Source organism: Pleurotus ostreatus (assembly GCF_014466165.1).
Source record: "Pleurotus ostreatus strain PC9 chromosome Unknown scaffold_7, whole genome shotgun sequence".
Classification (NCBI taxonomy): domain Eukaryota; kingdom Fungi; phylum Basidiomycota; class Agaricomycetes; order Agaricales; family Pleurotaceae; genus Pleurotus; species Pleurotus ostreatus.
The window spans coordinates 485,887-509,464 of record NW_023503162.1 but is presented as its reverse complement, the minus strand read 5'-3'; the positions used below and the strand labels follow the sequence as shown (position 1 = coordinate 509,464).

At 51.5% G+C, this 23,578-nt stretch overlaps 8 protein-coding genes across 8 annotated transcripts; 5 read left to right on the top strand and 3 right to left on the bottom strand.

Moving 5' to 3' along the window:
* Positions 1 to 354: 354 nt before the first annotated feature.
* Positions 355 to 2,007, top strand: PC9H_009343 (uncharacterized protein; the record flags this gene model as incomplete). Its single annotated transcript, XM_036778848.1, has 2 exons — positions 355 to 564; positions 619 to 2,007. The coding sequence occupies 2 exons, from the start codon at positions 355 to 357 to the stop codon at positions 2,005 to 2,007; spliced, it is 1,599 nt and encodes a 532-aa protein (XP_036628237.1).
* A 257-nt stretch (positions 2,008 to 2,264) lies between these two features.
* Positions 2,265 to 2,611, bottom strand: PC9H_009342 (uncharacterized protein; the record flags this gene model as incomplete). The annotated part of the gene is made up of 2 exons (XM_036778847.1): positions 2,265 to 2,300; positions 2,357 to 2,611. The coding sequence occupies 2 exons, from the start codon at positions 2,609 to 2,611 to the stop codon at positions 2,265 to 2,267; spliced, it is 291 nt and encodes a 96-aa protein (XP_036628236.1).
* Positions 2,612 to 7,211: 4,600 nt separating this feature from the next.
* PC9H_009341 (uncharacterized protein) lies at positions 7,212 to 8,497 on the top strand (the record flags this gene model as incomplete). The annotated part of the gene is made up of 2 exons (XM_036778846.1): positions 7,212 to 7,514; positions 7,712 to 8,497. 2 exons carry the CDS (start codon positions 7,212 to 7,214, stop codon positions 8,495 to 8,497), a joined length of 1,089 nt encoding a protein of 362 aa, XP_036628235.1.
* Positions 8,498 to 10,255: 1,758 nt separating this feature from the next.
* PC9H_009340 (uncharacterized protein) lies at positions 10,256 to 11,275 on the top strand (the record flags this gene model as incomplete). Its single annotated transcript, XM_036778845.1, has 1 exon — positions 10,256 to 11,275. The coding sequence occupies one exon, from the start codon at positions 10,256 to 10,258 to the stop codon at positions 11,273 to 11,275; it is 1,020 nt and encodes a 339-aa protein (XP_036628234.1).
* Positions 11,276 to 13,593: 2,318 nt separating this feature from the next.
* PC9H_009339 (uncharacterized protein) lies at positions 13,594 to 14,244 on the top strand (the record flags this gene model as incomplete). The annotated part of the gene is made up of 3 exons (XM_036778844.1): positions 13,594 to 13,952; positions 14,000 to 14,153; positions 14,203 to 14,244. 3 exons carry the CDS (start codon positions 13,594 to 13,596, stop codon positions 14,242 to 14,244), a joined length of 555 nt encoding a protein of 184 aa, XP_036628233.1.
* Positions 14,245 to 14,255: 11 nt separating this feature from the next.
* On the bottom strand, positions 14,256 to 15,819 carry PC9H_009338 (uncharacterized protein; the record flags this gene model as incomplete). Its single annotated transcript, XM_036778843.1, has 4 exons — positions 14,256 to 14,648; positions 14,698 to 14,874; positions 14,923 to 15,429; positions 15,478 to 15,819. The coding sequence occupies 4 exons, from the start codon at positions 15,817 to 15,819 to the stop codon at positions 14,256 to 14,258; spliced, it is 1,419 nt and encodes a 472-aa protein (XP_036628232.1).
* Positions 15,820 to 17,336: 1,517 nt separating this feature from the next.
* On the bottom strand, positions 17,337 to 17,965 carry PC9H_009337 (uncharacterized protein; the record flags this gene model as incomplete). Its single annotated transcript, XM_036778842.1, has 2 exons — positions 17,337 to 17,818; positions 17,959 to 17,965. 2 exons carry the CDS (start codon positions 17,963 to 17,965, stop codon positions 17,337 to 17,339), a joined length of 489 nt encoding a protein of 162 aa, XP_036628231.1.
* A 2,585-nt stretch (positions 17,966 to 20,550) lies between these two features.
* PC9H_009336 (uncharacterized protein) lies at positions 20,551 to 21,339 on the top strand (the record flags this gene model as incomplete). The annotated part of the gene is made up of 3 exons (XM_036778841.1): positions 20,551 to 20,649; positions 20,706 to 20,913; positions 20,972 to 21,339. The coding sequence occupies 3 exons, from the start codon at positions 20,551 to 20,553 to the stop codon at positions 21,337 to 21,339; spliced, it is 675 nt and encodes a 224-aa protein (XP_036628230.1).
* Positions 21,340 to 23,578: the final 2,239 nt, after the last annotated feature.

Genomic DNA, 23,578 nt, shown 5'->3' with positions numbered 1-23,578 from the left:
GTTCTTATGTTGCCGCGTGCGCTTGACGCATAGTCTGAAGTTCGACGGTATGGTACAAGCTCATCTTCCCCCATGGTCGCTTGCTCTGATGATTACGCTTCTACAGACATGACTTCGTGATCACGGACCATAGTCATTTGTGGTTTTGGTCATAGGACCGCAACGCGTGGACTGCTCAATTTTGGCTAACAATGTCTCCGACACGCTTACGGAGGGCAGAGCCCTATTGTCCTCCATTCAGACCGAATCAAGGTAAGGTGTGGCCAAAAGCCACACACTTCCACAAACTGCCACAACTGACCGATCCATAAAAGCCAGGACTGGTGGACTCGTGGCTTTGAACTCAACATCACCATGCCCCCCTCTACCGCTACCCAAAGGGCTCTGCGAGTCCCCGAAATCCTCCATCAGATATTTGAGGAGTCAAGCAGCGGCGACCAAGCTCGCATTGCCCAAGTATGCAAGACCTGGTTCAATATCGCCGTTGGTCTCATCTGGAAACGGATGCCAGATGTCCACGTTCTCTTGTGTATCCTGGCGCCTCTAGCCATGAAGGACGACAAAGTGGTATGCAGTCGTTCTTGTCGCTTCATAGACCATGCTGACACGGAACAATAGGTCTTTACCCGCGCGTTGACACCACAAGATTGGGTTAGATTTGATGTGTACGCTGGCCGAGTGCGTGAATTGCACCAGCATAGGTTCTGCGCCCGACCGCTCCACCCCGACCTTATGTTGGAGCTACTGGTCACGCGCCCCCCGTCAGAACTTCTTCCAAGGCTTCGCGACTTGCACCTCCACACGTGTACTCTCAACTGCGCCAGTCTCTTCCTTCACACGTCGATCACCTCATTAAACATATGCCTGAAAGGGAGCTTCCCCCTGCTCGGACCTCTCCTCTCTTCGCTGCCCATGAAAACCCCAGGCCTCGAAAAGCTTTCATTACAAGAAGATGGGTTCTATTCCCCAGAGGCCGGTGTTGAAGGGTTCCTCGCTACTGCGATACATGGCTTGCCGTCGCTGGCGTCGTTGTGTCTCCCACCCTTCTGGCTTACCTCCCCCATAGCCAAGGCCGCTGCTTCCGCCCCCGCCTTGAGAGCCTTGGCCGCATCATTCACAGTCGCGGAGGAAATGCCCCTAGCTAAATCTTCCGAATTCAAGTATCTGATGTCAACGTCTCTACCCGCGGACGGCTTTCCTGCACTCACCAGCCTCACCGTCCCCACGACGTTCTCCCGCGCAACGCAGGTCCTTCTACAGGGAGACCACTTCAGCAAACTCGCCCGCTTTCAGATTATTTCCCCCCGGATCGAATCGCCGAACGCATACGAGGCAATGTTGGCTGTGTTATCCGCTTGCTGCCCCGGCCTTGAATACCTGTCCATCTCCGTCATTCCCATAGAGCCAGCAAGCTACGAGCCTCCCGCGATAACCTTCAACGACATCAAGCCGGTAACCCGATTGATGGGCCTTCAGCATCTTCATCTCCACCATCCTATGCCATTTCAAATCGATACAGAGAACGTCATCGCCATCGCCCGGGCGTTGCCCTGTATCACTACCCTTTCGTTGAACCCAGCTCCAAATCTCAAAGGAACATCGACGCTCGGTGTCGGCGTCCTTTCCCCACTTCTCAGCTTCTTTCCGGACATCAATAAATTAGGGCTATATCTGAACACCTCGGACAAGCACATACCATCCCCAGAGCGCGACGAAGAATATCGGCAAGTGGTCTTGGAGTCGGGGGAATTCACAGGGTTGGCAGAGCTCAATGTTGGGAAGACATCTATCTCGTCGCCGATTCAACTCGCGATCTATCTGAGCAGAGTTCTACCGCCCCATTGCGCCATCGAGGCGTGCGTCACCAGCGACGACAACCCCGACGAAGATGACGAAGATGAGGAAAGAGTTGTAGATGACTGGGCAGAGATTGTGCGGCTTATCCCTGCGTTTCAACAAGTGCGAGCCGAAGGGTCTTGTATCCCGAGCAGGCCGTCCATTAAATGAAGTGGACCACCATGACTGCCTAGCTCCCTCGTCAGGTTGCAGTTCGCTTGTTCATTAGGATCATGTATTAATCACTATGTATATGTATGTGGATCACCAGTAATCCAATGGTTGACTCTAGAGACAGAGATCAAGTAGCTTTCATAGGGTGAGAAGATTCTCCCCTTCGAAACTGCAAAGCATCAAGGTGTTTCTTTGACCTCTTGTGTCATTTGAGGTCTGACCCCCTCCCAAACAATGTCCCGCAGATATCACAACTATGGGGTCTCTCCCTCGGCGAGCTTGCATATGATCTACACGGAGATTAGTGATATAGACGATATCTAACAGCGCGCTGGTGATCACTGACATTTGTAGTTGTGCTTTGCCGGGAAGACGCTTGGACAAAAAGTGCAACTAAATCTAGCCTCAGCCGGCCGGCGGCGTGTCCAGGCTGGTCTGGCTGAGCGTCCCGTTCCCCGGTGAATGAACCGCGGTGCGCGGGCGAGCCTGTGGTCGAGGGCGTGTTGAACAAGATCACGCCGGGTACTGAATGATACGTCGATGGCTGGTGGGAGGTGGTAGACGCGGTGATCGCTGATAGCTGGGAAGGGGACTGCGACATCGTGCTGGAAGAGTGCTTGGTGTAGGGGTGATAGTGGTGGTAGGTGCGAGAGATGAGACTGTCAGCCCCCTGAATTTTCTGACCGTCGGGCTGACATTTTATACCCTCCCCGACTGGAGCACGCGCTCTCCTTATCATCATCGTAATCCGCTACGACCTCCTGTCCACCTCCTGAAAGCTGTTGTTGCACATCTTCGCAGTCCCGCTTGTCGACCTGTCATTACATTAGCCGTATCTCCCGGTCTGCGTCACCGAGGTAGTGGCGACGCGCTGGAGGCTTTTTATCAGTAGAACCGTCCGTCTGTGGTTTCGCAAATAGCTGGTACGATATTCTGTGGTCTACACGGAATAGCATTACTTGACCCGCGACATCTGAATGCGAGCCAGACGCTCTGAAGCTGAAGGTGCATAGCTCAATCAGTGGGACACTAAATTGCAACAGACTCGCTTGTTCTTGTGTTCTGCGATCAGGATCGACGGTGGATCGACATAATCAATAGGGGCCGGCGGCGAGAATCCCTGCACTCCTCTCCGTCAGGGGTTGAATTGATTCCATCCCAGGCCTCAGGGATGTCGTCACCAGAATATTAATGCTTCCGGGGAGGTTGCCTTGCGCTGGAAAGACACACACTCTCTGTCTGACGCGATAACATCCGGCTCATTGCTAACATTGCTAATTACCTCGAGCCGTACTGTCCCGCGGATCGCTCAACACACTATTGGGGAGGCTACATCGTCCGTTGCGTAGGGAGAACAGTGCAGGTCCAAGCTCCCTTCTTCGAACAGCCCCGCGCTCCCATATTGGCTCATGCGCATGCGGGTCCGGGGTAACCTCCCCCGACCCCCCCTACCCCCGGATTTTCGGCTCGCCTGTCCATCGCCGTCCGGATGTATTGCACTATTGCACTATCGCACTATTGCACAAGACGCATGCACATTAATATCAACGGAGTATGCTGAATAGCCGTCAAGCATTTCGCATTTCGCATTTCGCATTTCCTGCACCGCATGTACAGTAGCCCCCCGCGAACTGAGCGCTGAGTATCCCGAGCCCTAATTTCGTCGCCGGCTCCTAAAGCTAAGCGCTAAAGGCCTAAAGCTTTCGATCGAAGGACTTGTAATTTTGAAAGTCGAAGCCGATCCCGGCGCCAAGTCTGGTTGATGTTGGTGCAGAACGCCCGCCCACGCATTATCCAGTCGAGGATATGCATTCATTCATTCACTCATCTACTCCAACGCACCGCGCATGCATGCATGCATGCATGCATATCACCTCAATCCCACTCGCAGTGATCCCAAGGCGAGCACAGGCCACCGAATGGTCACCAGTCACCGGTCGCGGCCCGACAGCAATCCCCTCCGGCGCGCCCCCGATTCCGCGAAAAGCATGGTGACATGGTGACATGGTGACGTCTTGACAGGCGGGGCCACGACGGTGTACGGCAGGTTTCAGGAGGTTTCAGGAGGTAGATAGAGATAGGGGGGCGCAGCCTGAGCGGGTTGTGACCACGAACGGAGGGTATATAAAGCGTCAGCGCAACGGTCAACGGTCAGGAGGCGACCAGAGAAATCGAAATCCTCGCTCTTACCCTTACACCATTACAACCCTTACAACCATTACAACTATTACAACCATTACAACCATTACAACCACCACACCCTTACACCCTTACAACCCTTACAACCCTTACACCCTTACACCCTTACAACCCTTACACCCATTACACCCTTACAACCATCACATAAAGTATTCTTGTTCTCCCAGTACCACGTCGCAGCCCCTTCCCTGCTATCAGCCACTTCCACTTCCACCTCCCGCCAACCCACCTCCCGCCAACCACGGCACATCTACCACGGCACACCTACCACGGCATACCGTGCGCCATGTTCAGCGCACCGCCGCCATCGGGCTCGTCCACCGGAGAATCGGAGTCCCACACCCGCACCCGCACACCCGCACACCCCCTCCCACCCACACACACCCACACGCACACACGCACACACCCACCCACACCCACCCACAAACACAAACACAGAAGCAGGCGGGGCAGCAGCTCCTCGACAGGATCACCCGCAAAGTGCTTTGCACATAGCATACGAGCATACGAATACTGCGAATACTGCGAATACTGCGAATACTGTGAATACTGCGAATACGCCGCGCCAGACGACGTACCGCGGGCGGAGGGGCTGAGGTATGCGTTATGCGTTATGCGTTATGCGTTATGCATGCATTGCGAGGGGTGGATATCAATATATCATAGGTGGGTAGGTGGGTAGTTGGGTAGGTGGGTGGTTGGGTAGTTGGGTAGGTGGGTAGTTGGGTAGGTGGGTAGGTGGGTAGGTGGGTAGGTGGCCGCATGATGCATGACGCATGATGCATGATGGTGCACAAAGCTTGAAGCTTGAAGCTTGAAGGAGCGATGAAGGAGCGCGTAACGAAGGAAGGAGCGCGTAACGAAGGAAGGAGTGATGACGGAAGGAGTGATGAAGGAAGGAGTGATGACGGAAGGAGTGATGAAGGAAGGAAGGAGCAGAAATGTTGAGATTGAGATTGAGATGTTGAGATGTTGAGAGTCGCAGATGGGTGTACAGAGGGGGCGCACTAGACGGGCGAATAGGTGGAGAAAGGTAGTATATATACATAATACGTAATACATAATACGTAATACATAATACGTAATACATAATACATAATACATAATACATGATACATAATACATAATACATAATACATAATACATGATACATACTAACAACAATCGAAACGGGATCGAAAAGGGCGGAGGGGGGCAGGGCATGTTATGGCGACGTGCGGCACGGAGGGAGGGACGACGAGGACGAGGGCGTACCAATATACCGTGACCGCAAGCACGAGAACAGAGCCTGCCAACACGCAACAAGATCCCAGCCTCCCAGCCGCCCAGCCTCCCAGCCTCCCAGATATGTGGGAGGGAGCGATGGAGCGATGTGTACGACGGAGAGATGGAGGGATGGAGGGATGGAGGGATCAAGCGAGGGAGAGGGAGAGCAAGGGCAAGGGCAGACGGGGGTAGTAAGCGGTAAGCGGTAAGCGGAGGAGCAGAGGTATGAGGTATGGTTTCGGGCCCGGGGGAAAGAAACGTCTTGATCTTTACAAAAGCGGGCGCGTGTATGGGTGTACGGGTGTACGGCGCGTGTATGCGGTATGTGGTATGCGGTAGAGATATGAGGGCTGAGGGCTGAGCGCTTGAGCAGAGTGCGGGACTAGTGATAGTAGGGGCGAGGCCAGCGGAGGGCTGAAGACGCAGGAGCAGGAGCGGGAGCAGGAGCAGGCGGGCAAGTCGATGGGAGAGGAAGAGGAAGAGGAAGAGGAAGGGGGAAGGGGCGCATGCACTGGCCGGTGAAACGGGCGTTGATGTTGAACGTTGGGCGGCAGAGGCAGAGGCAGCTACAGAGACAGAGGCACATATTCAAACGTTCAAACGTTCAAATTTCGAACTTCAAATGTGACGGGGATGTTGATGTGTTGAGGTGTTGAGATGAGTGCACCGCTTGTTGATGGAAAAATGGGGAGCAGCGCCGGGTCGTCCCGCCCGACGACGTAGGACGAGCACGAGCACGAGCATGAACACGAACACGAGCACGGAGAGATGGCCTACATACCAGTAATAGTGCCTGGGCTGAGGCCCGAGGCCTGAGGAGCGGGGGTACTCGTAACGAGGGCAGGGCGGTGCTGGGGGAAGAACGGAAGAGGGCAGCGCAGCGCAGACGGGCACGGTAAGTGTATGGGCAGGCAGAGGCCGGAAGGAGAGCAAAAGCAAAAGAGAAATAGCAGGAAGAGTCGTAGCACTTTTGATGGAGGTGTACACGTGTCACATACAGGGCGTGGATGCTACGGACAATGAAAACTGTGGAAGGGAAGAAGACGGCTAGAGACGAGGGCTGTAGGGCTGTAGATATCTCAATTCCTGGGCGTAGGAATACGAGATAGGTGGCAGTCGGTAGTCGGTAGGTGATGTATTGATATTGATAGGCAGGAGTCGGCGAGGAGGACATACCAGGATACCGTAGACTGACAGCGAGAGTCTCTCCAACCAACGGCGGGTGTATGCTACTAAAGAACCCCTAAGATGAGTTGGTGCGCGTGCGTACCTCGATCTAATCAGGCCGTCTCTTTGTCTCTTTTGTCTCGGATCGCTGCTTCTTTCAACTTTGAACTTGCCTAATCCGTCCTTTTGTCTCCCCTCTGACTCCGACTCTTTTTGTTATTCGCCCAGACGCCTGTCCTGCTTTTTGTTACTTCCTCCTTTCCTGCCTTTCGCTCGCCGCATTCCGTACCCGATCTCCACGTTTGCTTTTTGTCTTCCTGTCTCGCTTTCTTGTCTTCTTGTCTTACACCGTCCCTCGTCTCACTCTTATTATCATTCCTCTATTGTTATTCGATCGCGCAGTGGCTATGGCCTCCATTTCCGAGTACGCTCCAGGATATGCAGCCCGCGTGTATATATACCGCGCCACTCGCCCCTCCTCCTCCCAACGACTCAACCAGTCTCAGTGATTAGTGATTAGTGACGAGTACCAGCGATCAGCGAATCAGCGAATCAGCGAAGAACAAGACATGGCCACTGCGATCTACACACACCAGCCCCCGGCCAACTACTCCTCCTACCACGCCCTCGCCCCCCAGCACCACCAATACCCCGCCGCCTCCTCTTCCGCCGCCTCCTCTTCCTCCCACCACTCCTCCTCCCACCATCCTTCATCCTCATCCAAGTCCTCATCCAAGTCCTCGAAGATGCACAAAGAGTCACGTGAAGCGAGGGAGCAGCGGGAGATGCGCGAGCGCGGATACAGGCTGTGCGACCAGTGCGGCGCCGTCGAGAACCCGGCCGTCGCGCGCTTCAGGCTCTGCGGGGGATGCGTGAGTTGCCGTTCTCTTTCTCTTCCCACTCTTTCTCCCGACTCTTTTTGTTCCTTCTACACCACTTACACCACTTACACCACATACCCATATACACCGCATCCCCGTCCCTCCTTCGCGCATCCCCTCCAACCCCGTTTGCCCGTTTGTTGCGATCAGAGAACACGTCGAGCTAACCTTCACCCGTGCGACGATAGATGACGACCCAGTACTGCTCGCAAGACTGCCAGAAGGCGCACTGGGCAGCCCACAAGGCGCTCTGCCAGCACACCGTCGCCCAGCAACACCCCTCCTCTCACTCCTCTCTCCAGCACTCCTCTCCGCACACGCACACGCACGGCCACGGCCACGCCTACGCCTACACCCCCGCGCACGCCGCGCAGCACGAAGCCACCGTCGCCGCCCTCCGCAAGTACACCTCCGCGCACAGCGCCCTCCTCGGCTGGGCCGGCTTCCAGGCGCTCCGCCTCAAGAGCGTCCCCGCGAACATCCGCCACAGCGCGCTCGTCGTCAACCTCACCCCTACTTCCCATCATCATCATCATCACCCCAACAGTTCATCGTCGTCGTATAACAACAACAGCAGGAACGCATTCGCATTCCACTCGACGCAGATCCGGCCGCTCGCAGCGGTCCTCGCCGACCCGCTCATACTCGCCGACATCGCGCGCCGCGCACAGCGCTCGCGCGCGGCGGGCGGCGTCGGGTGTCTCATTGTCGTGCTGAAGGTTCTGCCGCCTTCTTCCCATTCCCACTCCCATTCCCATTCTTCTTCTCGCTACGGTGAAGGAGGGTATAACGGTGGTGAGGGGGGAGAATATGGGGGATATAACGGTGAGGGAGAAGGAGGAGAGGGAGGAGAGATCAACCAGGTCGTGCCCGTGGAGGTCGACCGCGTGGAGGGCATCCGGTGGGCGGAGCGCGCGGACTGGGAGGCCGTGCTGCGCGAGGCGCTCGAGAGCGGGCGCGAGTTCCGCGTGTAGGGGTCTAGGGGTCTGGAAATATTTGGCGTTAGATATTCGGTGTTATTCGTCTTTCCGCGGCGCACACCTCACACCTCACACCTCCGCATTTCCGCATTTCCGCATCCTATATACTGTACCCCCACATCTTCGCGGCATCTTCACATCTTCGCTTTCGGCTTTCGTCACACCCCACCTTCGGATCTTCGTTCCCACTTTTACTTCGTTACATCTTCGTTATACATCTTCTTACCCTTTACATCTTCGTTCCCACTTTCCCACTTTCACCTCGCTAGCCGAGTCCATACCACCATCAAAGATCAAACATCTGTATTGTATTGCTATCATGATACATTATATCCCCTGCACCCCCTGTCGTCTTGTTGTATAGTTTTGTTGTATAGTTTTGTTGTTTTGTTGTATGTGTGTCTAGTTTTGTGTATATGTGTGTGTATATGTGTGTGAATATGTGTAGAGATATGTCCTGCAAAATCGAGCTCACAGAAACAGAACCAGAAAGTGAAAGTGAAATGCGAAACGTGAAATGCGAAATGCTCAATGCTCAATGCTCAATGCGAAATGCGAAACGTGAAATGCGAAATGCGAAATGCGAAATGCGAAATGCGAAATGCGAAATGCGAAATGCGAAATGGGGGACCGGGGACCGGGGGAGGGGAGCGCGGGGGAGCGTCAGTAACAGTAATCATATATTAATCATATGCATAAACCCTAAATATTAAATCGCAAACCGTAAACCGTAAACCGTACATACATCGTAAACCGTAAACCGTAAATCCCCCGGAAGCACACGCAGACGCACACGCACACGCACCATTTCCATTTCCATTTCCATCTCCACACTGGCATTTCCATTTCCATTTCCATTTCCATTTCCGTGTTGGCGTGTTGGTAGTATGGTACCTGACTATGTTACATGTTACATGTAGCATGTAGCATGTAAGTAAGTAGAACTCGTGACGGTGACGGTGGTTCGCCCATCGTCGGGACCTCGTCTATCCCTATCCCAGCCCGCAAACTCGTACGAACGACATGATTCGATATTCGATATTCGATATTCAATATTCGATACCCAGCCACTCCAGGCCTAGAACACTCAACGCTGAACGCTGAACGTTAACGTTTGGTGGTTCGAACCGCCAGCCACTGCCCGCCACTGGCAGCCCGCAGCCACTGCCACTGCCACTGCCCGCCTGCCAGTGTGCAACGCGCGTAATTCCCACCATCGCCCCAGCTGCGAACTGCGAACTGCGAACTGCCATCAGCGATCAGCGCAAACCGAGATGCTCATTGCTCCCTCAACGTAACGTCCAACGTCCAACGTCAACTTGGGTTTGGGTACCACTAGTACTTGACTCTCAGGCTGTCGCATTCCCCGCCTGACATGTGCATGCATGCATATGTGGCATGTAAACCTGGGACTCGGAGTTCACCTGAGTCTGGGGTGACCGGTGATGGCGGGCCAATACCGTGACGCGCTGGTACGTATACGATCCATCGCACAGCGAAAGATAACAAAATATGTTACCGGTAAAATGTTGTACAGTCTGAAAATATGGTAGAATATGCATTGAATATCCAAGCTATAGAATACACATACCTATATTTTTTTATATTTTGAAGCGTTAAAGATATGCAAGAATAACATCAGAATATGCCATGGGTGGGACTTGTCACAGCTGTGACAGCCACGTACACATCGACCAGGTGACTGGTTGATTCAACCAGACGCTCACACGAATCGACGACGATCTCACACATATGGCGCCCCAGCCACTGCTATGTCGCTGTGATTGCAATAAATGCCGCAAGCATCCTGCAGGATTTCAATGGCAGACGAAGAAACTTGCAGCGCAGCACGTCAAGCTTTATCCTGTTCGTTGGACCAGCCAGAATGCCGCACTGAACCGCCTTCGACGGAGTATGTCCCGAAATCGTGCTCAACCACCTGTAGATCCCACCATACTTTGTCGTGAATCCCACAGACTTCGACTTCAGCGAACCCGTTCAATTAGGTCTGGCCAGCACTGCAATGGCTCCAACCCAGCAGCTAGGCAACAGCGCTCTCAATCAAACTCAATTCCACGGTGGGAGGACTTTCCAGCGCATCCCCCTTCTCCAGAACATTCCCCAGAGCCCGAAGGACCCTTTGGACCAGTTAATCCACCCGAAATACAGGATTTGAATGCGCCCATGGACGATCTACCAACATACCGACCCCCTGCATTCCAAGAGGCTGCTTGCGTCCGTCTGGCCTATATGCAAGCAGTAATCGGCAATGTCTACAATGGTCTGACAATCCAGCAGGCTACAGACCAACTTGTCTCTACTCTGGATGCCCTCGAAGTTGCTGGAGCTCTTCCCGAAATCCCCCGGCCACTACAAACATCTGACGGTGCTAAACGTCGGCTCAGTATCGACCCAGATCTTTGGATAACCCAGTACGCTATTTGCCCCCACTGCTGGAAGCATTTCAGCCCAACGGCTCTACGCGAGCTGGAGACTCCCGAATGCCGAGTTGGAAATTGTACTGGACTCATTTACGAGGACATCACTGGAGCTAAAGGGGAGACAAGGCGTCGGCCTCTCAAGATAATCCCCCAGGTATCTCTTATTGATAGTCTTCGCCGAATGTTCCTTCACCCAGGTTTTGCCAGATCGATACGAGATAGCCGAGGCGAGCCAGAGTGCCTGAACGATAATGATGACTTTGTCATGGAAGATATCCACCACAGCGCTGCCTGGCATGCGCAACATGTCAACATCACTCGGGAAGTGTAAGGGGACACTCCTATTTTCTCCTATTCCCCCTGTCCCGCCCCCTTCCTCCTCGTTCCTTTCCCCTTTCCTTCATCCCCTTTCCTTTCCTTTTGTCCCCTTACCTTTCCGCTTCCCTTCCGTTCACTCCCTTCGCATCCGAGCCCCATCCGGTGACTCCAAAGTCTTCCCGCACTTCGGACTCGCCTCGGACTCGCTCGGACGCTTCAGACTCGCTCGGACTCGTAGATACGCTTCGGGGCTCGTCCGAGCTACCTCTATCCTCCTTTCCCACTTCATTACTCCTTGTCCCCACTTCCCCAGGTCGCTGGCACGACTCCTGTACATTCCCCTTCCACTTCATTATCACATGCCCCCTCGTACCTTGTGATATTCGTTCGTACCTGTGGCTGGTGTACTGTACAGTTACCCTTCATTCCTCCCACGCTACTACAGTATATACTTCGCTTCCTAGCATGGAGAATCCCCATCCTGTTCTCTTTGGATTCTCCCTCTGCTAGGTGAGCAGCTCTCTCATGTATTGTAGTTAGTCTTATTCATTTCTTTGGATTCTCCCTCTGCTAGGCCTGCGCTGTCGGCCATCTTGAGGTTGCCCTTACAGGAAGTAGACGAGATTGGTAGAATACGAGACCAACCAAACAACGGAGCTAATGAGCCGGACAAACTTACAGCAAAACGTTACGGCCTTCATCTTACCCTGAATGCAGACTGGTAAATGATTATAATAGCCATTACCTCTGCTAATCTATTCTATTTTATAGGCTCGGTTTGCTGTCAAACCGGCCACATTCGACTGGGCCGGCGTACGTGAGCATTAACGATCTGAAGTGTGACATCCGCTTTCTTCAGACAAATGTGGTCTGCGCCTTTGTAATGCCTGGTCTGAAGGAGCCCGATACCCAGCAGATTAACCACTGCCTCGAGCCACTAGTGCTCGACCTACTCCAACTGAAAAATGGTGTCAAAATGGAAATCTACGATGATGAAACAACCGAGAAAGTTTTTTCTGATCTCATCTGTAACAATTGTGACACTCCAGCTGCCCGAAAGATATCTGGCACCGCTGGGCACGCGCATGAGTTCCACCCATGCCCATACTGCGAGGCAATGCTAGTCCATGTTAATCAAGCCGCAGGTTATAACGGTAGTAAGCATAGAGAATTACATTATCTACTACGGTGCAACTTACGTTCTTCACATCAGCTCATCAACGGAAGGGGGATTTCCCGATGCTTCGACAAGCATTCCAATCCCGTTACGCCCAGCCCCAACGCCGTGATGCCATCCTCAATGACCATGGTGTTCGGTGGTCGATACTCAATGTCATACCTGGCTGGCTGCCATCTTCGAAGACGGCCTTGGATTTTATGCATAATGTTTTTTTGGGACTAATTTGTCACTTATTTATAAAGGTTCTCTTCGCGGCACATATGTTTCCGGGTGCGGGGGGTGCGGACTCCCACAAGCAACGATTTGAAGATCTCATCAACTCTGTGCAGTGGCCTAGCCATATCACGCGTCTGCCAAAAAATGTATGTATCTAATCACATAGAAACTGAAGTTTAACACTTACTCCAATGAAGCTCGGCGAGAACCAATCACTCAAAAAGGCAGACGAGTGGAGACGTATCCTTGCGATCACTCCAGTTTTGCTATGGTGGTCTTGGCGAGATGCTAACGATACCATTCCTGACACGGCGCCCCCAGTAACCGCAAACAAGAATATCACCACAACCCATTCGCGACAGAGGCGTTCACTTTACTCTGCCATTTTGCTTCTTTGCGCCGGTGTTCGCCTGCTCGCTATACGGAAGATCACCATGGCTCAGGCTCGGCTCGGTCAAGACTTTCTCATTGAATACTGCCACATGTGCCTTCGTCTTCGCATTCCCCTTGTCATCAACCATCATCTCTCTACTCATTTCTTTGACATGATTAAACAGTTTGGGCCTATCTACGCATGGTGGCTGTTTGCCTTCGAGCGGTTCAACGGCATGCTAGAGCGAATCCACCATAATGGTCACGATGGTGGACGGCTGGAACTCACCCTGCTTCGCAATTGAACTCAGACCCACCTCGTATACGAGCTTCTTCTTTCTCTACCTCCTGATGCTCACGCAAAGGAGCATGAGTTACTAGAACGGATAATACAGAAAGAAGCACGATCTCGCGGAAGCATGATGTCGCAAATTGCCATTTTTCGAAGCGAGGTAGATACTGGTGAGCAACAACCTTCTTCATTTGTTTGCATTTAATTTGTATTTGTAGACAACGTCAAACTGCCACGTCGAATTGCCAAGTCTACAACCAATATCCACCACATGTCACCCACAGGAGAATATTACCGCCTTCTTTTGCGGTACTTCCAAGATCTTTGGCCCGATCTTGACCTTGTAACAGAGTTTGCAAACCACCCAGGGCAGGCATTTGTGGCCGAACGGGTTGCTCGTGCTCTACCTTACATCCGCAAGGATGGCATTCGATACGGATGTGCTTCGAACCGTCGCACTCAAGCTGACTGCTATGCCTTTATCATTGAAGATCAGGCCCGCCTTCCGGTAAAAATTGAAGCACTGCTAGTCGTCAATATCCCTGGATGCCACAAGCCACCTCATGTGTGTGCAATAGTGAAACGGCTTCGAGCGGACGAAAATATCCCCATACTTCCATGGGATCACATGTACGTTGAAACACCTAGGCCTCGCACATACTGAACATTTGGATCAGGAGTTCAACCCTTGGTATTCATACCTCATACCACGATGAGTTCTGGGGACTTGAGGTGATCTCAGCAGCTCAAATTGATGCGCCTCTAGCCATGGTCTCGGTATACTCAAGTGTAATCGAGCGGCAATTATCAATTGCTATTTCGTTTGATCATGTAAGTCAATCTACGGCTTGAGCTGATCAAACTCTGAACAACTGAGTAGGCAGGAACAGAACCCGAAAATCTAGACGACTATGATGTCTAATCCTTCCATGCTCACATCTCGTCCTGAGCAGCTGGCTGTACAGCCTTGCCCTTCACCTTTTTTTTTCTTGCCATCACTACTTCACCGCCTTCAATACGCGGCTGCTTTCTCTTGGCCTCCTCCTTTTCCTCCTTTGCCTTTCGGTGCGCTTCCTCAATTTCCTCAGGATCCTTCTCATCACCCCATTGCCGTCCACTCTCTGCAATTCGGCTCGGCGTATCATAGATACTATTTGCTTCGTCGGTAAGCCACTCGTTGTTTACCATCCAGCGCCGGATCCTCGTTGATAAACTTTTAGTCACAGGCGGTGGAATGTCCTTTATTTCACCTGCAACCCGAGGTATGTAGCGCTTTGCAGGAGCGGGGTCACCACATGCATCAACGGCTTGATACAGCTGTATAAGCTACAGTCGGTGTAAGCTTTTCTTCCCATAGCTTAGTTTTACAACTCACAATTTCACTGCGGTACAATGGGGCCCTTGAAATGAACCGTCCAGTAGGAATGTCGCCATTCCCAAACTCATCTTCATCATCAGACATCGCCGTTGGCTTGAAAGCAGCATCGTATTTTGATGACTTATAAATGCTCTCGTCTGGCATTGTGCGTTTGCAAGTGCGTACTTCAACCTTCTACTAAAGCATTTGAGTCGAAGTGACATGGATTGCTAGTGTACTTACCCCTCGGGCACGAGACTGTCGTGTTGTGGCCTTCAATTTCCGCTCTACCTTCTCCGGCACCACCAAGGGCTGTGCTTGCATCAGGCCTTCATCCAGCGCCATCCCATCACCCTCATCCACCCTCACTTCTCCTCCATCGTTTGCACCTTGCTCTGGCATGTTTTCATTACGCCCCGCCTTCTCTGCATCCTTCATCTTTCTTGCCAAGCTCTTGAACTGCTTCTTCACACTCTCCAGCCTGTCCTCATCGGATACAACCAAAATTGCGGGAGCAACCCGAGGTGAGTGGGCTGCTCCATGACGAACGATTGAGTCGCTAATAAAGGTAATCATCTCCCAGTTGTGCTGGTCATGATGATCTCGATCCCACTTGAAGCGGAGGAGGCGCTGAGTGGGTATGTCTGGACGCATTGGCCAGTCCTCCCCCTGCTCTGGGAACGCGGGTAGGTATTGTGGCGTGAGCTTGCTAATTCCCATCCCTTTTGCAAACATGGTGCGAACCAGATCCTTTTAATATCATGTCAGCATGTCCATGCAGTGAGTTGTTCATCATACCTTCCACCCGTTATCTCTAACCCATGCTTCGCTTTCAAGAGCCTTGCGCTCCTGCTCATCCAAATCCTCTTCCCCATCAACTGCGTGCTGCCCCACCCGTTCCATCTTTTCACGAAGCTCTACCAATCCGCAATCAACATAATTGCGTAGAAGCTCTAACTCAGCACGAAGCTCGTTCCCCTCCCTTCGGTTCTCATCTAGCTCGGTCCGTAGTACCAAGTTATCCTCTTCGAGATCACCAATCCGGCGCTCCAACCGTGCCATTCCTGCCCCCAGTGCTGCAGCAGACCGAATTGCATTGGTGTTAACGTTAGTGGTGCCGGAATTGCTTGTACTTGCCATTGGTGGGGTATGGGCGTAGGGCGTGGGGGGTGACAGGCAAGCTCATTGTGTAGACAACTTATTTAACAATTCTCTTCTGGCTCTGCGCTGTTCGTAGCTAATTGCTGGGGTGTCAAGCGTGAATACTGTGACGGACTGGAAATGACAAGTAAGTCACGAGACTTGAGATTTCAGGGGCTTCCATATTTGGAAGAGTGACAGTCTGTTGAAGTCATACGTGTATTGTTTGAATATTCTGAGAATAGTTAGTTGTCAGGTAGTGCGTATTTGTTGTATATTCGAGTAAACGAGGAAAGCTATATCAGAATATGCACATTGTAGAATTTCGGGGATATTCTGGATATATTCTGAGATAATTTGAAAATATCCCACAAATATCCCACAGGTGTAATTTACAATCTTTCGCTGTGTCGGCGCTTGCCCTTGAGCGTTGTCATGTTTTTGAACGTTGTCATGATCAGGACTCGGGACTCGGGACTCATAGTGGGGAGATACGTATGTATACGGTGGCATACAGATACAACATACACCGCATTGGCCACCCAAGTCGAATGCGAATGCGAACTTTGTCACCCCCTGCGGTTGTCAAGCCTGCGGTGAGCGCCCAGTGGCCGGTGACCGCTCACACCGTGACTGGCGGCTACATTGCGGAGCCTGAGATCTGAGATCTGAGAGCGCGTCTGCACATCCGTACTGCAGTCTGCGCAGGACTGCTCGCGTCGGTGGCAGGAACTTGTGGGTTCGAGTTCGATTGCCTCCGAAGAAGGACAGGTGCCGCCGGACTCGCCGTACCGCGCAGGACATACGCGCAAGCTCGGATTTTGTGTGGAGATATTCTGTCACGGTTGTTACGGGCCCATCGCCACATAAAGATAAAGCCGGGACAGTGTCGACGGCGCTGCGGCACGCGGCACGCTCGGGCGCGGTCAAGTAGCACTCAACGGCCATGCGAGTGGAAATGAAATGGCATGATATCGTTGTCTGTTTTTCTATGTATGAAACCGCGAGAGATTGCCAGTGAGCCGTCTCGGTGCTCCTTCGCCTGGCACCGTACGTATACGCTGTCACTTTAGAGCGATCTCATCATTCGCCTACCTCCGTGACAGTGACATGCCCCCCCTCGAGCTTCGTGTTCGTGCGTGGTATCTGCTTTTATTGTCTCGATGCAAGCTATATAACTCCTTCTCTCAAAAACTATAGCCGTCAATCCCATGGTCGATACAATACGAATCCCATCAACGTTGACCGCGCACCCAATGGCGATCACTGGCGGAAATCCAAGTGAACCTGGCCTTTAATGCGACCGCTGGCAAGAGACATCGTTTCTACTGCCATCGACCTCTGATGTCCGTACCGTAGGTCCGCTGGACTCTACTGTCGGCTGTCGGGCTGGGTAATGGTGCGTTGGCGCTAGCGCTCCATCCGTCCCCGTGCGAGCTGACTATATGTCCTCTTCCATGATGAGGTCGCCGCGAATAGTTATTGCTCTGGGGCTCACGAGTACGACTTTCCCCCCTTTACCACCGATCATGCGCGAGGCCAAGTGCCTTCGCAAGAACACACCAGCATCTCGTCGCACCCCAAATACGCGAGCCTCTGCCAAGAACCATTGGGCCCTCTGCCAGGACCCAATATGCATCTCTCAGACACTTATGTTTCAGACGCTGAAGCTGAAGTCCGTGCCACCTCGGCTCTTCTACAGGCAGATCAGCAATCATTAGGTACATACAGCGTGCAGTACCCTTCGGTATCAATTCAATCTCATAGACCCACAGCATCGTCGATTGAAGGGAGCGGCCAGCCTTCCTCCACACCGATAGCGGGGTCACCAGTGGCCACGAAGGATGTACTATCCTTGCGCGCACGCGTTTCTGGCGCGCATCGTCCGCAAGATGCGCCAGCACATCGAGGACCGGCACACCGCGCCAGCGGAGAAATCGCACCTCGAGAAGCTGAGGCATGAGTTGCGGGCCATCGACATCACGGTCGAGGTCCGCTGCTACAAAGTATACCGAGCAGCTGTGCGCCGGGTGCAGAGGCAGCCTTGACAATTATCGTACCGATATTCAGTTACGTTCTCGACCAGGTCTTCGCTCTATGTTTTGGCAAATATTTTGTTATCCCTATTTGAGCACGTACAGTTCATATATGTCGTTATTGCTGCAAACCGAAATCCTTCTTCTGTCTCGGAGCCGTGTACATTCGGCGTATCCAGAGTCCGCATTCGCCGCTCACGCTCCAGTGAATTTGCGAGGGGTCGATACGCTGACGTGCTAGCTAACGCCTAGCACAAGGTACTAGGATAAAGCGGGACCTCGACGTTGCATAATGGACGATGTGATACGGAGAACGGTATCGAAGGTCGATGTGTGTGTTTCACTCCAGTTTTTCCAGAGGCGCAATCGTGGTACGCGAGTGTTGTCCGAGCTCGCGCACGCATCGTTCAGGACATCGGAAAGCGATAGGGAAGTTCGAGGGCGTTGAAACGAACGCCTAGCGTAGGCTCGAGTTGGACAAATGCACTGGTGAGCACATATGATATGATTGAGACGCGGACGTATGCGTATCTGGAGTATTCACCTATTTTCTCATGTAGCACCCGGTCTTGAGATAGATGTAAACCATTTCACGGGTTTGTATCCTTCCAAGATCGGCAACCTCGATCCTTCCAAGTTGCTTGAGCTTCGCGGAGTGAGAAACCCCTGCGTGAACGGAATCAATATATGGCGTATGGCGCTGTGGTGCCTCGAAATTGGTGTATATTTCCAGTTTTCTGAACACGGAGAGGAGGAGGATGAGGAGGAATAGTTAGCGTCGATCGACGGGGACTTGAGGCGCATGTCGGACATATGCACTGATATGTACAATTGAGATACGGACGTATATGAGCGCCCGGAACACTCACCCGATTCCCTACGTAAATCCCTTTGGTGATGCGAATCGTTACGAAGGTTGGTAAATGTTTTGCATTCAACCAAGTAGTAGATCGGCGGCCTCGATCCTTCTAGGTTGCTTGTGGAGTGTGAAATCCCATACCGCCGGTGCCAGATTGCAATCGGATATGTATTGCTATTTTAAACGCAGAGGGGCTCACCGAGCGCGTTACACGAGGCGCGACCTCGGGAGGCGAGTTTCAAGTTCTCGCTTATGGTCTTCTTAGTATTATCAATAAGATACGAGATGAGTTGGATCGTTGGATCGAACTAGCGATGCTGAGAAAAGAGAGGGGAGTCATGAGTGATTCATGTCGATGAGGGCTGTATGCTTGCAGTGGACGTCCCAAAGCTTGTCCGATCCCTGAGGATCATGAAGCCTCCTGGTTCATTGAAAGATGGAGGACCCAGTGACTTTCGACAGTCTCCCACTCCTATAGCCTCACTCGGTGTAGTGGACTGCATCGCCCATGGCTCCAAAGGCGTATAAATGTCAGTAACCCGAGGCAGGCTTTCAAATAGCTACACACCTCAAAGCACGCAACGTCCACAGCACAGCTTGGGTCGAAGCCATAGCACACCGCGTTTACATTGATCAAAATATGAGGACCCTTGCCCATCGGTTTGCATCCACGCTCGCTGTAGACGAGGAGCGTGAAATCCGTGTGCTGGAAGTGGGTGAATATGGTGAGAATGGATTTGGGCCTAGCGCGACAGATGATGACCAGGCGCTTATGTATGCTTTCTCTGCATCCGAGTCCCTCATCCTCTCCATAAGCATCCAGCCTCCCAGTCATCGTTGCCCTCTATGTACTCACGCGTCGCTCCGGCGTCGTCCTTCACTAATAGCTTGTTGCCATGGAGACTCAGGTGACAAAGGATCCAGACGTCTCCTCTTACCTTCATAAACTCGAACCATCGCTTCCACTTTCACTTGACACAGATCCTCCCCCTCAGCTCCTACCTCGCCAACCCGCTCATACTCGCTGACATCGCGCAAACCGCTCGTGGGCCTCAGGTGGGGTGGGGTGTTTGATCGTCGTCGCTGCGTGTCGTTCCCTATGGTATTGATGCGAACACATCAAGTAACGGTGGGGGACTCAGTTGTATTGGAGGTAAAATCAACCAAGTCGTGCCCGTGGAAGTCCACGGGGTGGAGGGCATCCAGTGCGCGGACTGGGAGGGCGTGCTGTGCGAGGGGTTGGAGAGTGGGTGCAAGTTCCACGACTGAACATATCTGTTGATGTATGAATTTCATCCTCCTTCGGATTGGAGTCAATATTACACCACGCGACTGACATCGCACGACTACTGACGACGGGTTTCTAATATCTGATATCTAGTTTCTGAGGCATCAATCAGAGTTGCATCGATTATTCGGAACAAAGTCCGTCAAGGAGTACCGGAGTACCGGGTTGAGTCTGGCATTGTGTCCACCTTCTACTTTCCCGCTCTACGTAAGATAGGCCTCACTCAGAACCGTCTTGGTCATGTGCCAGGCCGTGACAATGTGTGATGAAACCGTTCAAAACCCCATACAAAAGCTTAAGCTCGCTAAATCAAAATTCCGTCCGCAAGAGATTGTTAGAAATGAAAATTGGCAGATTTCCTTGCGACCAGAATTTTGAATTCGAGGCGTACAGAATTTGAACTGAGTTTACAAGTTTCCTTGCCTCAGTTTGGTCATAAGCACGGTTGCCATATTAGGCACGGATAACCCTTGCCTCCCAAAGCGCGTCGCGTCGCGACCACTGACACACTACACACAATCTTTCAATGCTATTTTACACTCCATATAATGGGCTCTAAACGAAAATGGAACCTTAAGAATCTAGGCAACTGGGTTGGCTACTCACCAAAGACAAAAAAATCGAAAATAGACGAAAATAAAGAGAATGTATGTCATCTTCACCTTTCTGCAGTATGAAAAATGCCTAAAGCGCCCCATTGAAGACTCCAATATACCCGGAAACATCGAAGAATGCCTCAGGCCCTCTCAACGACGCTTCAGCAAGCAGTTTCCACAGCAAACACTGCCCACATACCTTTTCACTTCCACACACTCCTATTGAGGCCAGCCAGGCTCCTGAGCCAGCAGCGACAGATTGGCAGCGCAAAACGAGAGCTTCTGCTGCTGAGAGCGACGTAGAAGGACCTTTGGGTGAGTCCGACTACACCAATCCTGAAAGAGAAGCAAGTTTCTGAGCGCAGATGAATAGACTTTCAGCCGCCGCCTCTAGCTCACCCACCTGAGGAAGACATAGAAGATGGATGGCTCGATGATTCAGACGATGAGGGAGTTGGTTGCGGAGATGAACCGTTTGATCACGAAGACGATGAAGACATTGACGAGCCAAATTTAAATGCAGATGCTAGAGATGACGAAAGCGGTGAAGGCGTTGAAAGCGAGCATTCCAATGTGCCGCTGAGCTTGCCTGCTGATGACGAGAATGAGAACAGACATGACATCATTGCAAACGAAGACAGCAGCTACAATCCTGATACGCACCATAAACCAAAGTATGCCGGCACATGGATACCCGCTCCAGATCTTGACGCGGTGTCACACTCAGTGGGGTTTCACTGAAATGTTTTGGATGTAGTCGGATCAGTCTAGATAGATCGGACAGTCACCCAAGTTGCTGCAGGCTGAGGTGTGTTATTGAAAGAATATTCACTGGGATTCTACAAGGTAGTAGAAATGGAAATAGGGGATGGATAGGGATAGGGGTAGAAAAAGAGTGTAGGCTAGAAGTCAATAATGGCTTCACGAGGATGAGGAAGAAGGATAGAATACTATACAGTACTAAAGATAAGTTGAAATGAAGTATGACAATAAGACTATGATGAGGAAATATTCTTTCCCTAGGATACGTTGTATGACTCCGCAATGAGACAAAACTATGAAGCTCTAGATCAGACGTTTCTGCTAGATCACTTCCAAAACTGAAATAACAATAAGACACCCTGCAGAATCGTTCTACAGTCTAAATGTCCAAGTTACGACAAAACAATATGCGGTGGAATCAATACACAGGTATCCAGAATAATGTAGACACAAGCTACCAAATTACTCTGTTTTCTAGTAAAGAATGCTTTCACTGATCTGAGTACTCAATTATCAATATAATCAAGACTACTAATACAATGAGACTATACAGAAGTTCTATATAGAGGCTAGGATAAGGACAAACTTTATCCTACTATGCTGAAGGAATTCATTCTCAGGGAACAGCTAGATCAAAGAGAACTAATAAATTGAACTTCACTTCGCATTGCATTGCATTGCATTGTGTTGCATTGCGCTGCGTTTCCTATCTATCTACTACAATTTGGGGGGTATTTATACTCTACGAATACTAAGGCTGTGCAAGGATCAAGAGTAGTAGGCTGTGCAAGGCTGTGCTAAAGCTATGCCAAGGCAGTGCTAAAGCTATGCTAAGGCAGTGCTCAAAACCTATTTCATCAGTGCCGAGCCTAAAACCAAGTACTTGCTTTATAATTGCTTAGTAAGGAAGAAATCAAATTCTTCTACGTTCCAGAATATTCTTCCAAGTTCTACAGGTTACCGTATTGTCCTACAGTCTCCTATAATCTTCTTCAGCTTGTCTGAGTGAAGTGTAGTAATTGGTTGAATAATCCTGATGTAGGAGTGAAGGATAGGAGTAAAGGGAATTAAAGGGCTTTGGAAAAGGGTAATGTAAGGTAAAATAAAGTCTATGACCATAACACAAGATCCATAGGACTTGATTCAACTTGCAACTTGCGAGGTGATGTCTATGGATTATAGCAGTGTATGAAGGAAGGTATAAAACACTAATATTCATGTCACTTACTACAAATCCCAATTTGGAGTATGACAGCGGTTAAGGCTGCGCACGCTGACCTCGAGGCTATTCTTAAACCGAAGAGGAAGAAGGGGTATGGTCATCAAGATCCTGGTCTGGATCACGTTGTCCGCGAACGCTTTGAGGCCATGCGTCTGTTTTGCTTCAATGTCATCAGCTTTCAGACAAAGAATCCTCACACCTCACAATGGACACAGGCATCACTCTACACAGCCAAAAGCCTAGGACACGGCCCTTATCAAGCCAAACTCCTTCGAAATTGGACACGGGAGTTTGTTCTTAATCGTGAATTCATTCCCGAGCACAGCTGGAAAGGCGGATTAGGCAGGAGCCACTTGGATGATGAGGACTTCGCACAGGAGATCAACCTGCACTTGCAAGGCCTTGGACAGTGGATCCGCGCTCAGGATATTGTCGACTATGTCTCGCGCCCTGATGTTCTCGAAAGGCTGGGCCGCCAAAAGCCAATCTCACTTGCAACGGCACAGAGATGGTTGGCAAAAATGGGGTACCGTTGGACCAAAACACCTAAGGGTCAATACAGCGACGGCCACGAACGCATCGATGTTGTGAGGTACCGAAAGGAGGTCTTCTTGCCGGCCATTGCCAAGGTAGAGCCTTCGATGCGGAAATGGAACAACGATGGTACTCAGGAAGTGGAGGAAAACCCGCCGCCTCGTCGCAAAGTCCTGTGGTACCACGACGAATCAACATACTATGCACATGACCGTCGTCGAGTCCGTTGGGTCCACAAAACGGAGAAGGCAGTGCCGCTTGCGAAGGGAGAAGGGCATTCATTGATGGTGGCTGCATTTGTCTCTGCGGACTACGGGTGGATCTGCCTGCAGCTTTTCCGTGCAGGAAAGGCGCGTGATGGGTATTTTGACAACAATGATGTCCGTGCCCAGTTCAAGAGAGCTATGGAGTATGTTAGGGAGCATTACCCAGACGACAATCACAAATTCGTTTACGACAACA